General features: G+C 39.4%; 1 protein-coding gene across 1 annotated transcript in view; it reads right to left on the reverse strand.

Moving 5' to 3' along the window:
• Positions 1–17,582, reverse strand: part of si:ch211-51h4.2 — a 91,987-nt gene that overhangs the window by 30,359 nt on the left and 44,046 nt on the right. The window contains exons 9-11 of the mRNA XM_047342836.1: positions 15,295–15,394; positions 10,261–10,319; positions 9,083–9,147 (exon numbers count right to left, since the gene is read on the reverse strand). Coding sequence (XP_047198792.1) covers positions 9,083–9,147; positions 10,261–10,319; positions 15,295–15,394 — 224 coding nt within the window. The remainder of the gene's footprint in view (positions 1–9,082; positions 9,148–10,260; positions 10,320–15,294; positions 15,395–17,582) is intronic.

Consider the following 17,582-nt stretch of genomic DNA (forward strand, 5'->3'; position numbering starts at 1 on the left):
GACTAATTGTAAGTATTCAATGTGAAATTAAGAACAGAAGCCACTTTAGCTACACAGCTAACTGGAATGATGTGTTGTAGAGTGGGATTGCAGAATTGCCACAACAGTTTATAATCTACAAAGTTCCAAATGTAAACCAGTTGGCAAACTATGCTACAAACTAGAATTACACGTGTTATTGTCCATTTTACCTTTGAGTGGTTTTAAAGTTATGATAAATTGATGAGCACTAAAGAATTTTTAAGTTGGTGCCCTAAGGGTTTGCAAGCAGATGGCACGGACAATGCAGACTATGCAATTTGTGTTTAATTGTTAATATTTCTTTTGTCTTTTAAATATTTTTGTTTTAGTCAAAAGTAAATAGGCAGAGCATGGATAAAAAGTGCGTGTGAATGTCTACGAGGATAACAGCGGACATTTAGGCTAAAAACATGGTGTAAATAACACTGTTTCGAGTCGAATTTTAATGTCTGGGTTTACTGCTTACCTATTCGTGCTTACAATGTACCTGAATATTTTTAGAGGGGATGGATGACAACCTGGAAGGAGCTCGTCAGGCTTTGGTAAATGAAATGATAAAGACAAGTCAAATGGATCCCTTGTCACAAAAGATGCATTTGCAATTTGGGAAAGAAGTTTTCAAATACAAGCCTTCTTCCAGCCAGATGATGAATGATGGCCAGCTCTTTTCACAGAAAGCCAGGTTTGTATGACTGTTGAGTAATCACAAATTTAATGGCCCTTTGTGTCCTGAATGTAATGTTGAATTCAATTTCCATTCAGGCCTATTGTGAGTTCAACAGAGTGGTGGGGAAAGGTCTCAGAGATTATCCCTCTGCCTACTCCACCAGATTATTTTATGTTTTAAAAATTGTGCTTGTAGGAATACATGTTTGCAGTTTTGAACTGTTTTATGCAAAACTGCAAGAAAAAACTAAGGGAACACTTAATCGTCACAGTATAACACAGTCAGTTAAACTTCAGGGATATCAATCCGTCCATTTAGGAAGCACAAGTGAATCAGTTTCACCTGCTTTAGTGCAAATGAAAGTGACAACAGGTGCAATGGAGGCAAAAGCAAGACAACCCCCAAAAAGGGAATGGTTTTACATGTGGTGGCCACAGACAGCTGCTCTCTCCTTCCTGCCAGCTCCTCCAGGAAGGCACATCCATACGTGTGGTCACAAGAAGCTTTGCTGTGTCTCCCAGCACAGTGTCAAGAGCATGGAGGAGATACCAGGAGACCGGCCGTTACACAAGGAGAGCTGGACAGGGCCGTAGAAGGGCATCAACCCAGCAGCAGGTATCTGGTCCTTTGTGTGAGGAGGAACAGGAGGAGCACTGCCTGAACCTACAAAATGACCTCCAGCAGTTTACTGGTGTGCATGTTCCTGACCAAACTGTCAGAAACAGACTCCATGGGGACGGCATGAAGGCCCGAGGTCCTCTATTGGACCTGTGCTCACAGCCCAGAACCATGCAGCTCGATTGGCATTCACCAGAGAACAGAATTGGCAGGTCCGCCACTGATTTAAATTCTTTACTTTTTACTTTCAGTGTGGTTTTGAATCCAGCCTTCAATGGTTTGATGATTTTTTTTTTCCATTGACCTTTGTTATGTCATTTTGTTCTCAACAAATTGTGTACATAAGTAGAGATTTCCAACTTGAATAATTCGGTTATCAAGATCTCATTTGTGATTTACCTGTTCCCTTAAATTCTTTGAGCAGTGTATTTGCAGTGCATGTTTTATGGTATTTGCACTGTTGGCAGTCTTAAGGTATTGGTACGGATTTAAGAGTTTCACATTTGATACGGACCTAAATCATAGTAAGAGTCCATATGAAATGATTTCAGAAGTTCAACAAACTGAATATCCAAAATGGAACAAGACATCTGCCCCTTACGCTTGTATGGAGCTTGGAGCTCCCATCATTAAATACATAATTTTTTTCAACCAAGTTCACTGAGATCCAATCATTCAGGCTACATTGGAAGGCAGTTTAGGATGCATGGGCACCTAATTCTTTTTAGTGTGTGAATGCAAATGCATCCTGGGCCACATAAGAACTGTAAAACCTTACAACGAATCAATGTATTTTCTGTCCCCATATGTTGATTTACCAAAAGGCAGTAATAGTAGTTTTTATATAATTTGTTATTATTCGAGGTCGTTAGATCTACAGAGGGGGCTCTCTGTAACTTGGGAGCTGGCAGTAACTTTGTTTGGTTTTTAGTAGCTTACGAGTCACTCGTTCATTTCTCTTAGGTTGCCTGTTCAATTAAAGAAAACTGGCATAATATGCCTTAATGTTAACGTTGTATGTTCAAATCTATAAAACAGAAACCAATGTATTTTAGTAATTTTTTATTTCATTAACAAATTATAAAAATTGAAATTTAAAAAAACTTTAACTTAAGAAACTAAATAGAGTAATAAGGCAGAACATTTGATATTGCAAATCATTTTGTGTTGCACATTACTTGCGATTACAATGCGCAACCTATTTCCTAAATATTTTTCCATATATTCAACTTATCTGGGCTTAGAGTGCACGGGAAACCTGTTGGGTTTCTGTAAATAATATATAAAGAGTAGGGTCTAGACCTACTCTATATGAAAATTGTCCTCTAACTGGTTTGGTGCTAAATTTATCAAATCCACTTGACATGACAGAATTTATGTTGCACAATCTCAAAACTGGAGAAAATGTGATCCAGTCCAAAGTTGAGAAAGCCTGGCAGGTTGGGATTTCCCGTGAAGGGTGACCGAAAATAATACAGACCTTCCCACAATCACTCGTACCATAAAGTTAAAGAGAATGTAAACACAGTGGCAATGGGGAATATAATTAAAGTACAATTGGGCTAATTAAAGAGCATTTTATTTTAGTCCTGAAAAGTTCTTAGTGTTTGCATTCACCAAACTCTCTACATAGCTCATATAGGATAAATGTCACCTGTTAATGATGAGGCCTGTGTCCAGAGAGATTTGATGAATAACATTATCACCAAACTGGTTATTGCCATGTATGGCTGCCAGTTTCACTTCATTTGTTGGAATGTTATATTCACCAAACCATTGTTACAGCTACAGCCTCATAAATTAAGTTTGGCTCAACAAAGTGTTACAACAAGACAAAGAAACACGCAAAGGGACATCAAGAAGACCAAAAAATCACAAAGTGAGAACCAGGTGGTGCGGGAGAACAAAGTAACCAGACAGTAACCTGAGAGGAGACACCTCCACACAACAGGCAACATTTCCACAACTCGAACCATTAGAGCCCGAAAAGGTAAGGTGCACAACAAGATCACCAAACCCGCACATACTAACAACAGCACCTCTCCAGCTTCCCCCAAATACCCTCCACCTAATCATGCTCATCACGCTCAACAGAGAGAAGAAAGAGTGAGTAAAAGGAGGATGAGAGAAAAGGAGGAGAACGTAGAGTAAGTAGAATATCACAGTGCGAAGCTTAAAGTTCGCTATCTGAAATTAGGAACCAAAAATACATACAATTTAGCTGTCATCAAAGCTGCTACACCAACTCTTTATAAAAGTGAGGTGATCCATCACTAATATGCAAAGTGGTCACAGAGTAGTTGACTAAAACATTACAACCTACAGTGAGTGGGTGATAGAGTGTCGGACAATGCTGGACAATGACCTGCATTACGAACCTGAAGCAGCCGTCAGAGTCAGAGAATTTTCCTACTCATTTCTGATATCTATTGCTGAACTGTAAGTTGCTGTGCAAAAATATACCAATAAAATATATATTTTCTAAGTAGTTTTTAAAGGTAGGGTTGGTCATCTTGAAAAAAGCTACCAAGAGCAGGCTACACTTTCATTATATCCTGATCGAGTATGATATGCCTGTCTAGCACTGCATTACTTTTGTCAACAGACAAACATTAAATCCTTCATTGTAAGTATCTACAGCAGGTCTCACATATTCGCACAGTATATCTCTTTAAAGAACAGAAGTGTTGAAAACATTGTTCTACTGACTGATTCAATCAAAGCCAAGAAAAGTCAAACAAAGAGAGTCTAACCAAAGCTCCTAATGAATTAAAAGTTAAAAACTTATTGAAGGTTTTTGCAATCCATGTGTTGAGCGAAGGGTTCTGTTTCCTGCAAGCAAGTGAAGTCTATTTACACTGCAATGCAATGTTATCATGAATCAATAAATGGAGCTCCCCAGTGACAAAAAAACCTGCCATTATAGGGCATTGCTTTTCCACCCAACACTGCTTTCAGAATCTGGTGTGTTTGGACACAAAACAAAGTAATGCAGCCTGAAGCTCATAAATCTCAGAGAAGTATCCCAGAGGAGAGAGACTTATTGTGTGGAGCTGCTGTAAGTTGGTTTGCCAGAGGCTGATCAGTTAAGTACACCAAAGGTTAGATAGAACTAATTGGGCATAGCTCAGTGAAATTTGTCATGGGTGCACAGCTCATGCAGCAGTGGAACAGAACATTGTCCTGAGTTTAAAATGTGATTGTCTGTTCATTTGATACTTTCTACATTTTGGCAGTAAGTCAAGTAAAACAATTGTGAGAGGTTGCACACAGGTTTCTGTGGATCAAGAGGTTTGAACAACCCGGCATTTTAACAGGGGTGCGTAGACTTTGGGTACGCAAGAAGAAGCAGTTCCCCTGTTTGGTGAAGCTGGCAAAAAGCAACCTAGCTATCCCAGCCACCATACCCTGAAAGAGATGATTTTATTTCCTGGCCAGAAACACTATTACCCAGCAGCGATCAAGCTTACACTCAGCCCACGTGGATGCTCTTCTCTTCCTGAACGCTGCTAGCCTAGAGCACTGGATGAGAATTATACATGTAGAGGACATTAATGTGGGAGAGAAACCGAGGCAGACATTAACCTTTGCCACACAGTGGAATACAATTTTCCTCCATGCACACTCTTTATTGAATTGTATTATGGTGAGTAAGTTTTGCATGTCCGTATGCATGAGCCATTAATGAAACAGAGGTGCCATAGCTGTAGACTGGATGTCAACAAAAACGTCAACTTTGAAAGACAACATTTGAGAGATTTGGGATTTGGTCTGGACCCAATTGTCCAGACATTCTCCAGAGCTCATGTCTGAAAACAGCTTGAAGGTAGAGTAAGCTATAATAGTGCAATACCATTTTTGTCAAAAAACAGGAGATGGGATGTGGGGGCGAGATTAAGGTCTCTGAACCGTCATAAACTGTATATGCCAGCTGTTTGCGAATCCTCTTTTCTTCCAGAAAATGTGATAATTTCTTAGCCAAGGTGTCCTCAGATAGTACACCGCTACTATTGTTGTAGAATGTAGCAATGTTAGCCACTGGAAATGTTATCTTCAAACTAACACTTCAAATGCCAAGTGCTAAAGCACTACAGACTACAGTGATCCCAAAGAAGATGACGGAAAAATTAGAGAGCAAAGACAATCAGGGTCACGTGACATCAGCGTGAGGAGAGATGGCCGTCACTGTGAGGACTTTGTGTCAAAGCGAAAGGGAAAAGCATCTGTTTGGTATTATTTCAGTTTTAACCAGAATACCAACAGTGAACTTGATATCTGCAAAGTTGGACAAAACTTTATGGATTTTTTGGACAGTCTACCAATGTTCGTTTTGTCGCTGAATTACAAAGCTCGATTTTAAAACGTTGTGAACTTGGGTCTGAATATTGTGTGGATTGCTTAACAGACCTCTGAAATAGCTTAGATGTTTTGTATGAAAAAATAGCACCAGTTCAATAAATCATTCAAACTTATATATAATAACCACACACATGAGAGAAAGAAAATTCTGTTACATTTTATGAAAAACATTGACTATAAAATCTTAATTGCAGATAATCCAGGTATGATAAACACAAAGTTTTCTAACTTCGATAAACTCACTAGATATAATATATGTAATATAAGTGAGTAATTACAGAAAAAAGAAATATTTTAACATGAAAACACAATCTCGCTCAAGTTTAAATATAAAATATGGATCTAACCCTAACCCTAACCCACTCAAGGCAGATTCTAAAGAACAAAATAATAATGATTAAGATGGATAAATGGACAAATGAAGTAGTTTTTTTAAATGAAGAATTTAGGCATGGACATTGTTAAGATTCTAATAATGCCTCTATCAGGAGAGACTTCGAGAACAATTATTGCCGTGCACTTTAAGAATTGAAGGTGGTGTGATAAAAATGAGTCTATTTGGCGATTGGAACCCCTGTGATGTCATCAAGGTTTAAACGGGTGTGGCTTCATGGTATAGAAAACCCTTCATCCCTGGGACTAGACACTGGTGGTGGTTGATAGAATCTAGAAAATGGAGGATCTGATGAGTGGACTCAGCTGGGCTTGACCAAAGCATTGCATATGGAAACAGGAGGAAACTGGAAAAGAGGAGGATCAGAGCTAATCACTGAAATGACAGCTGACAGTGACCGAGAGAGAACTTATTTAAAGTTTGAGAGGAATTATATGATTGGCTAATTGAGATAATGTCAAAATCTGTTTGGATTAGTGTAATCATCCAACAGTTAGCTGATTATAAGAGGCAGGGATAGTGAAAGAATTGTGAATGAATGAGACATCCAAGTCCTCCTGATTAAACACAAGTTAACAGACTATAGACCACATATTTGACTAAAATAGCATATGATGCATTGTTATTGATTAAACTGGCAGCATATTAAAGAATTATAAAAGCTCCACCTTGAACAGAGGTTAGTCTAAATGTAGGTGCAATAATTACGCCCCGTTACTAAGTATTAATAAGAAGGTACTTGACGTAATAATAATACTCACAATATTAAGAGAGATTTTAGATATTGGAGTAAATTCTTAAATCAAAAGTAGGGTATTAAATTGAAAACAATTCAGAAATAAAAAATAGAATAAAGGACATACCAAGTTGACATACTAAAATAAGTAGACATGTTAATTAAACTAGAGGGGTGCTCAGAAAGTGCAAACCTCTGTCAAGGTCAACGCCCTATATTGCCAAAAAGAAATGACAGAACTGACCCTCAGGACAGGGAACATGATCTTCACGAGTCAGATACAGGTGAAGATGTTGCAAGTTCTCCATCTCTGATGATCTGTTACAGCGAATGAGGAAGACGTCGAGAGCTGATCTTCATCATCCGAAGGAGAGACAACTTTAAAACCATCAGAAGTAGTCCAGCAAACTAATGCAAATGCTAATGCAAGCAGACACACATGGGAGAACGGAAAATCATAAAAAAACATCTCACAATGTTAGAACTTTAATATTTTCTTCCCAGTGTCATTACCCACTTTTACACAATATTTAAAAGAAATAGGTAGTTTTTGTGTAGTCCTGCCACCAAACAAACTAGAATGTCATTCAGTAGAGCAAATACCCAAGAACCAATAGTCCCATCAAGCAATCTGTCAACTAAGCTGCACCAAATAACGCACATTCATAGACATGAATTATGAATGATTCCCTGGTGAATGAGTGAAGATGTCAAAAAACGGCCAATCTCGCAATGTTTAGGAAAGTGATATAAAAGGTTGCTGGATCCGCCCCCTGATCTGGATAGGCACCAAAATGTAATGGGTTCTTTCCTGACACAAACAACATCCTTCCACCAAGTGCTGTGATAATCTGTCCAGTAGTTTATGCATAATCCTGCTCACAAACAGACAGAAAAAATAAAAGCGCAGATGAAAACATCATCTCCTTGGCGGAGGTAACGAGATGCCATATAAGCTGCTTAGTAAATGGTGGTATGTTTTATGTGATGCGGGCCCTCAATTAAAACAGAATTTTCTCCAAGCCCGAGCTGAGAAACACAGCTGATGACACTTGAGTAATTCTCTCAGACTTGACAACGCTTCTCCAGAGCCATACAGAACAATATAGAACTGCTTTCATGGCTGAGGAGAACTTCATGATGACTCCGACATGTAAAATGCTTCCCTGGTTTCTTCTTCTCTCACTCTTTCTCACAAGTTCACACAAGAACACAGTCACACAAACACACACTCATCTAGACATCCAGCAATATGACTCAAAGTGGGTGTGTGGAGCGGTATGTGTGATTACTTTGTCTTTTGTTCTTAAACACTAGATGTGGACAGTTTACCTGAAGTAAATGAGGTAACTAAAGAACACGCACAAACACAGGTGAAGTACAGACACAACAACAGCCTGGGTTGTGAGTCAGCCTCACTGTGGCAGCCTTCATCCCTGTTCAGATTGCATGTTGAAGTAAGTAAGGTTTAAATACTGCAGTCTGATTCCAGGCCTGTTTCTATCTTGAGAGCAGGAAAAGGCACATTACATGTTCCCTCTGCATGCACCTGTCTGACACGGTTCAGCTGAAATTTGGCTTTCATGAGACGGTGCGTGTTCTCTGGACTCCTCTGTGGAGGGTTGTTATGCCTCCTTTCACTGTGGACCGGATTTTCTACACTGTACAGGCTGCTGGGGGGACTTCCCAGTCTCAAAGGGTCCTGCCTCTTCAGCCAGACGATGATCATGTCCCAGCAGTGTGGATACGAGTGATCACCAGACCACATGACTTTATAAAGGCTGACTTAACAAAACATTCCACATCTGGATCAAATGGCACTTTGTAAAGCCCAGTTCTGCTTTCTTGGCACGACGACGCTCCAGCCCTCTTCCCGGCCATGCGTTTCCAAATCAGTTCTCCAGAAAAACAGCCCGGGAAAACATGCTTTTTCTGTTTCCATAATCCCTGACCCTCAGCCTGTAGAGAGGTTATAAGAGTCATTCACAGAAATAACAAAGTGTCCTGTACTGCTCTCCCCGGGGAGACAGTACACCAGATGCTCTCGGGGGCAAAAACGCTCTCTGCCACGGTAAAAGAGATGATTCAGAGAAGCTGGCAAATGGTATTTTGTATAAAATACAGTTTTCTCTGTGTTTGCACATCGGCAGTACAGCCTAGGTTTTTCTTATGTCATTAAAGGATAATGAAACCTGAAAAGGTGTTTAAGGTTATAAATATTTATTGCCTTTTGGCTGTTTATTAATGAAGATGTTAAAGAGCAGGAGAGAGAGAATAATGTGCTCACCAGAGGATGTTGAGTACAGTGCAGGTTGTCAGGCCGCCAAGAACTGCTCGTCGAAACCACAGGATCTGGACAGAGAGCATGGTGAGCATCATTACTCAGGAGCAGTTACAGCAGACTGTGCATCAACATTAGTACATAAACATAAATGTGATCATAGCATGCCAATACAAAACTAGTGACAATTTAGAAGTGATAAATGATCTGCCATTAACTGCAAGCTTCAGTTTTACACCCAGTTATATTGTGTGCAAATGAACAATGTTGAGGAAAACTCTTTCACACAGAAAGACGGTTTCTGTGTTTTGATCCACACCCCCCTGGTGCACCTGACTGTCTCAGTATCATTTATGCAAACATATCTGTGTACTATGCAAAATACTGCTCTTCAAAGGCACTTCAGAGACAATGCTCCGTCAGGGATGATGATACACTTTTTGGTTTTGTTGCATATCTGTATCCCAGTCACATGTAAGTGGTTATTTCTTTGAAGCAAAGTGTTGTTCTGACAATGACATTGAGAAAAATAGAGTTTTCATGAAACAAAAAACTCTGAATACTGGAGAGCATGGAAATTATATACAGGGTTCTTTATTACTGAAAATATGAATTCAAAAATGAATAAATTAGTGGAACCAGATTGCTGATTAAACGTTTTGGTATTCAATCATAGCAGGTATCTAAAAAAAAAAAAAATCATTCTTGGATAAAATATCCCCAGAGATAAAGCAGAAAAGCATCAGTCTATGTAAAATACGTAGAATCTCAGTCCTAGAGCAAATAACTGGAATTGGTTAAAACTATCAACTGTGTCAGATTGAAAATGAAAGCAGAGATACAGGATTTTTTTCCGCACATGAGCATGTCCAACTAAAACTATATACTAACTAGTCAGCTAGGAAAGTGCAGTGTCCTAACCAGCAGCACTTCTGACCTGAATGATTACATCCAACCCAACCAACAGCCAATGGAAACCAGTGCAGACCAACTCTAAAGTGTAAAATAAGTAGCGTGCGGTCAGTGCTGCTGGTCTGTAAGCTGCTCGACTGGACCAGATATCCCCCCCGTCCATGGTGACCAGCCTGGCTCAGGAGGTGCTGCTCCCCACTTGTTAAAATCTTTCTCATAACTGAATGAATGCTGCTGAATTCAGTACAGAACGTAGAGGAACACAAACTTACCTGTGTTTTGTTGTGCGAGATCTGTGAGAAAAGCAAAGGCATCACGTTTACAATCCCCCCTGTTGAGACAAAAAAACGGAACAGCAGGTAAATCTCAGTAGGCTGTGTAATATTTGTTATTTCCTCTCTACTGCACAGAGACAAAACTTTATGAAAATTGTGTTTTTGCAATGTTCACTCATCTGCTCCATCTGCACTACTTGAAGACAAACACCCTTTTCGAGGCATCCTAGTACAGCTGAAAAAGAAATCAAATCCACGGACCCAAATTTATGTAAACTACAGTTTCAAATATCTCAGTTGTCTGAATCCCGTCATCATTTTACATTTGCTGATTTACCCAAAGCGACTTACTACTGAGGGACAACACTAAAGCTTCAGTACAGCAGGAGACCTTGACGTCAGCATCAAGTGCTAAACCTGTGTGCTCTACTTTAACGATCCAAGTGCTTGGACTGATGTACATGGTGTGTGTGCAGTCAGGGCGTCTCCATATCCACTGCTGAGAGTTTAACAGTGGGGAACAAAATTGCTGCACCGAGTGCATGGCTCAGGGGGGTGAGTTTTGCATGAGGGTGAGGTGGGTGGTCAGTTGGTTGCAATATACAACTTCACATCTAGATGCCACTGAATCCTACACATGGAACCTTTAATTAATTATTGGTTTATATTGGAAAATAACATGCAATGAACAACAATTGTCTTGAGACTGACGCAGTTGTCATTTTCCTGTTGTAACATTTTCATTGCCGTTTGTCTGTCTGTTAGCAAGATTACACAAACACTACTGAACCAGTTTTATTGAAACTTGGTGGAAGCGTTGGATACGGGCCAAGAAAGAACCCTTTACCATTTTGAAGTGGGTTCGATTATGGAGATGATCCAGGATTTTGTTTCCTCTTTTGTTTACAGTGCGTTAACATTTTTGTGAACTTCGCAAGAAATAATGCAGAGATCCTTCCGGTCCTTCAGGTATTTGCTCTGCTGTCTGCCATTCTACTAAGTAAAAATGTACGTGCACCTATGGTCTTAAAAATAGGTGTATTCAGGCACACTGTTGTGCACTGCCATCTAGAGGAAAAGGAAAGCTGTTGTGCTTTTCACCGACAGAAACCCGGTCTGAAGTCAATGTTGCAGTATTCAGCTGTTATTTTATCAAGATGATAACATGCGTCTACATAGGTGTTTGCACAACAAACGTTCAATCACAAACCTGTTTCCTCTGCAGAGCAAATAGGAAATACTTCAGGATTTCAGAGTGAATGGGAAATGACATTCAGGTGATTTACTGCCTTTGACAACTAAAACACACTAAAGATCGATGAAGTGACTATGCACAACTTTTGAACCACACATCTGGTGCAGCAACCTTTTTCTCTTTCTTCAAAGTCCAACCCTAACATATCAAAGTGAGAATCTAAGACATCAGATCCACAGTCGAAATGAAGTTTTGAAATTTGAATTAAATTATAATAAATTAATAGTTACTTTTCTCCCTTGTTTGGAACTTAACATTTCTGAGATTTTGGTGCATTTAAGATGTCAGTCTGTATAAACTGCATTGAAATCTGTCTCACCTGTGTTTAGAAACTACACAGCAAACAAAAGTCATCATTTTCTTCTCTGTCTCAGTGGTTTTTCTTCAGAGTCCCTTCATAACCAGGATGTTGTTTAAGAAACTTTTAAATCCTGACCAGAGCACAATGCAGACGTAAACATAATCCCGTTTTTCAATCTTAAGAAAATGATTTAATGTTGTTCTATATAATGTTCCACACAACTAGCGATGACAAAGTGCAAAGCGGCTGTCATCGTTGGCAGTTTGCATGTTCGAATGGCTCACAGAAGTAATGAAAGCTCAAGGAGGCACAGCCAGAGGTGTCACTGAAATGCTAATGAAACGAGGCGATCACCCGCTTTACTGTCACAGCTGATGTGCTGCAGTGACTTCAGGAAATCAAATCAATCAGTCAATCACACTTTATTTGTAGAACACCTTTCATACAAACACAATGTAACACAAAGTGCTTTACATAATAACGCCTCCACACCATCCAAAGCCCTAAACCTCTTGATCTGAGGGATGTGAATCACATCGCAATAACAATTCAATGGGGTAAGATAAAAAATATGAATAAAATAAGACATTAGTAGAATAATGATGTGGGGGAGGAACAAAAGTTATTATGACAAATAAAGAGTGAAGTGAGTAAAACAAGAAATAAAAGTGCACTGAAAGGAAAACACTCTGGAAAATACGAATAGATATACCAAGAAGCATATCAAATTAAAAATTAAATTGTAGGAATTAATTAACAAATACATAAAATCAAATAAATTTCTTAAAATGCTTTAAAAAATATTAATATGAATCCTCGGCTGTCCTCAGGCCTTCAGAGAGGCTGTTCCAGAGACGTAGACAACAGTGATTTTGTTCTGACTATGGGTTTTACATAAAGTTTCGAACCAGAAGACCTGAGGTTTTTAGAAGGTTCACAGTGCAAAAGCAATCCTGATTAATAGATGACAACATTAAAAGCTTTACAAACCAGTAAAGAGATCTTAAAATCTACTCTGAAGCAGACAGGTAGTCGAGCAAAAAACTTTCAAATTGTTGTAACGTGTTCTCTCTTTCTGGCACATGTGAAGCTGAGTACTAAAGCAGTTCAAGTTGAAATATATTTTTTCTTAGGGAGACGAGAAAGCCAAGCATTACAATAGTCCATCCTGCAGGTAAAAGAAATGCTTAGTCAGAAGCGGTCGCACTCCAGCAATGTTCTTCAGATGATAAAACACATTCTAAGTCTGAGTACTTTGAAGTTTCTGCTGGTGGCGTGGGTGAAAAACTTCAGGGTTCAACTTAACTTAGATGTGAATGCATTTTTTATATTGTATTTTACTAAGCCCTAATTTAGGCATGTGGCACTAAACAGATATATACAAATAAATTAGGTTTTATATGCAAGTAAAAGCGGAACTTGTTGATTGTAGGGATTCCTAGTTGTGTACATTTGAGATGAAAGTGCTTAAAAGGGTATTTTTGTGAAGATTTAATATCACAAGGGAAAGATGGGAGAAAAGAGGAATGGTGGACATGGCATAAAGAGAAGAGAACCTTGAGTAAAGTTTATTATCAGATTCATTATTCATTATTATTAATTTAATTTGTCATTATTATTCAGATTATCAGAGTCCTCCATGTGTCTCTAGCTCAATTTGCAATTTGAGTTATGAACAGAGCACTGTGTGTTCAAAGAAAATATTCAAGTGTGTGAGAAGACACAGATTGCCTATTAAAACCATCAACTGGAATAATTTTGAAGCATGTTAGAAGTTTTGTCTAAGCATACTGGAGTTAGGGCTGCACGACATATAGAAAATAGATCGACATCGTCATATCAACGTGCGCGATACACGCATCGCAAAAGACGGCAAACACTGCAATAAATAGTGTTCCATTCGCCGTGCATTCACACTCTGCATGTCGATATATTTGGCCAATCAGATGGAGCCCTGCTGCCCTAAAATATAAATGAAAGACATTCAGATCATTGACGGGTTTTTCGTCAGTGAATCATTGTCGATAGGAAGAGAACAGAGAGAAAACAGAATATGAAAACAGAGAGCGAGATTTGACGGAGCCACGTCGCTCCGCCTCCTACGACTAAAATCTACTGTGGAAACTTAGTGATCACGTTTGTCCCGAAATAGCTAATGTCAGTCTTGGGGTACAACAATAAATCCTATTAAAACAAGAAGATGAACGTAGCATAGCTTTTGTGAACGTCCTGCATACACCGACTTTCCAAGTGCTGCACTGTGCTCTCGCTGCTCATTTCCGGTTTTTAATAACATCACGTTATTAGCTATGTAACCTCATGTAACTTAGTTGCCCCTCGCCCATACTGTCAGATGATGAACGTATTTCCATCATGAACATTTTAGCTCAGTATCAGAAGTCCTCTCCTTACGTACTAACACACCTGAAAACACCTGACCATTCACATACACTGGTCGTGTGTGCCGGTGTAAACAGGGAGCAGTTTGTCTACTGTGCTGAAAATATTGAGAGTGAGAAATAGCAATGATGAAAAGTAGGAGCAGGGATTTATTTTATTGGATCGACAATAAGGAACTGTTACTGACAGTATGTTTATTTGAGTCCTGAGTGATACGACCCAGTCAGGAAGCACATGTGGGTAACTGTGGCGAACCTTTGAATCCCGTTCACTTCCAATCTGTGAGAGCCAGGGAGTGAATAAAACATCTGCTTTCTGTGGCGAGGCAAACCTCAGCATGGCTTCGCATGGAGTTCAACTTTGTTGAACTTTGACCCATGATGTTCACTTTGCACTTGTGTATGTGTGACTGAGCGCTTACACGTGAACCTGGAGTTTTTCTAATAAAACGGGAAAAGCAGCATTTCCAAAGTCTGGAGTGTAGTGTGGATGGCAGGCGTGAACATAGAAGACACAAACTAAAACTTCACACAAATGTCAATGTCAGGTTTTATGCTGCTAAAACACCCCCCCGGCAGTTTAGTATGAATGGAGATGCAGTGATACAGCATCTGAAACATCTATAACTTTCTGTTCATGAAAGCTACTGGAGTCTGTTATTCATACACTACACATTCCCTCCTAAACAAACATCAGTAAGACATAACGCAATGATTTCAGGATGTTAAACAAAATCTGAATCCAACAGCCCCATATCTGGCTGCACTTCAAAAAGGTTGTTAGCTTTGTATTCAAATCTTATGTTTTTCCACATTTCAGTGAACGATCTACTCTACCTCTGGATAATGATCTAATGGTGCAGCACATTTCAACCACTTTGACTTCCTTGCTGCAGAATGTCAACTGGTTAGTTTTTTTCAAATCTGGCAGGCGAGAGAGTTAATCAAAGACAAGCCTTACGCATTAATGGGCCCTCAGTATTCTATACCAGCACACACAACGAACGAAGAATATAAATGATGGTGATTCAGGAGAGCATGAAGTTGAAAAGAATAAGAGATGGATTGGTTCTCACCCAGCGCCACTGTGCCCATTAGGAAAGGTTTCCCCATCTGACTGAAGTCATTGCTGCTCTGAAGGCCGACCTCTGACCCCACTGCAAATGTCACAGCCACCTGAGACACACAAAGACACACACAGGCGATTTGTGACAGGTCCTCTGCGATTCATTCTGTCAAGGTCAAGTTCAAGATGAAGGTGGACAAACATCAAAGTATCTGACTTGAAAGCAGGTTGATAAACTCTAAGAAATAATAATAAAAGATAAAAAAAAACACTTTACAAAGTTAATTCCACAGAAACTGTACATTTTTACAATTTAATTTCTGAGTCTTTGGGTCAATTGTAAAATGCATCATTAATTGTATTTGCTAACTTTTTAAAATAAAGAAAAAATAAGTAATTCTGTTTGAATGGAAAAAAGGAAAGAATCAGTTCATTTTGTTTATTTTGTAGCTAATGTAATATAATTACAGCATCACTACCAGCAAAACTTTCTCATTGTTCAAACTTTGTATCATCGGAGGCAAAGACTACAACCAATCCAGTAAGTCACTTCTTCTTCCTCTACTGTTAAATGCTGTCTCACCTTCCTGCAATTGGTCTGGAAGTCTGAACTATCCAAAAAAAACAAACCAGACCAAGGTTCATTCTGATCAGGACTGAGACCGACTCTTTGGTTCAGAACAAATTTCAGTCCGTTGATCCGGACGAAATCCGAGGAACCTTTCACCGCTGATACTTTGGTTCAGACTAAAATGAAAAGTCCAAACGTTTGTGCCAAACAAGGTAGATGTGAAAGACCTTTCATTTCATTTGATTTAATAAGACCAAAGTCAATATTAATCCTTTTAAATTAAAATCTGCTATTAATCAGCTATCATCAGTTATTAACCAAGACAAGACACATGATGAAGTCAGTGTGACAGAGTGACCACAGAACCTTTCCAGCCTTAATCATTATTTTCTGTTTTAGATCTCATACTTTGTCTCATTTGATGTGTTAATAATGAAAATACTTTTTTGGTATCTACTGCCATAGTTCTTCTGGTAGAATGGTCAATGGGCTGAGAAGGGAGAGAAGATGTGTTTATTGAGAGGGACAAAATCCAAAGACTGAAAGCTTCAGTGAAACCACTCAGCTACAGAGTGAGATCAGGACGTTGTGCAACATTTAGGTAAATGTGTGTCTGCAGTCTGCGTGTGAGGCCGAGAAGAGAGAGTGAAGAATGACCTCTGTGCTTTAGCGCAACACAAACAATCTGTGGTCTGTTTGCTAATGGACAGAAAGAAATGTGAACACTGTGGAGATAAAAACACTATTTTACAGCCACAGGCAGGAAATGAGGGTGAAGGAGGGAAAGATGAGAGTGGAGAGTGGAGAGATGAGAGATGAGAACAAGCTGAGAAGAGGGAAAGCAATGAAGACAAGGGAACAGCACACAATTGAACAAAACTAAAAATGAAGAGGAGTGAGAGAAAAAATGGGTGATAAGAAGTAAGTGAGGAGGAGAGGGGGGGAAATCTGGTAGAAATCCTGTTTACTAACTAAAGCTTTTTAAAGTGGACCGAAAATCAAAGAGAACTCTTTAATTTTCATCATGTCAGAGTGGGCCGCTTTCATTAAGGCTTGAATGAAGGCAAAGAATGGACCACATTTTACACACACAAGCACACACAATCACACACAATAAACCTGGCTGCATTGCCCTCGTCCAAGCGATTTGAACGCCCCGCACCAGGCTGCAATATCCCCCTGCTGTCATGGGAGCCCACAGCATTAAAGGTTCAATGACAACTTTATTAGAGGTGAGGGTCTGGAGTCTTAACCAATTATAAAGCCTGAATAAATGTCACGCTAATTATTTCCAGAAAGCCGTGAAATTGTAGTCGATTCTCTGTGAATAATCTACCGCCCAACACAATCCCACACCTCAGTGCAGGGGATTCATTTAAAAAGTATGTGTGTGTGTGTGTACGTGTGTGTGTGTGTGTGTGTTCACCCAAATCTCTATGTGTGGCTGTGATGGCCAAAGCATCATTCAAGCCTATTTCACAATTACTTAAGAGAGTTTTCATCAAGGTGTATCACCTTCATTTCAGGATCCACTGTTATTTCATTCATGTGCAAGTTTTTTTGAGAGGAGAGGAAGATGAGAGGAAGAGGGTAGCAGAGGGAGAGAAAGAGGAGAGAAGAGGAGAGGAGAAGCAGAAGAGAGGAAGAGGAGGTGAGGAAGAGGGTAGGAGATGCAGAGAAAGAGGAAGAGGAGAGGAGAGAAGAGGAAGAGGGTATGAGAGGGAGAG

Source organism: Hippoglossus stenolepis, chromosome 14, assembly GCF_022539355.2.
Source record: "Hippoglossus stenolepis isolate QCI-W04-F060 chromosome 14, HSTE1.2, whole genome shotgun sequence".
NCBI classification, from domain to species: Eukaryota; Metazoa; Chordata; class Actinopteri; order Pleuronectiformes; family Pleuronectidae; genus Hippoglossus; species Hippoglossus stenolepis.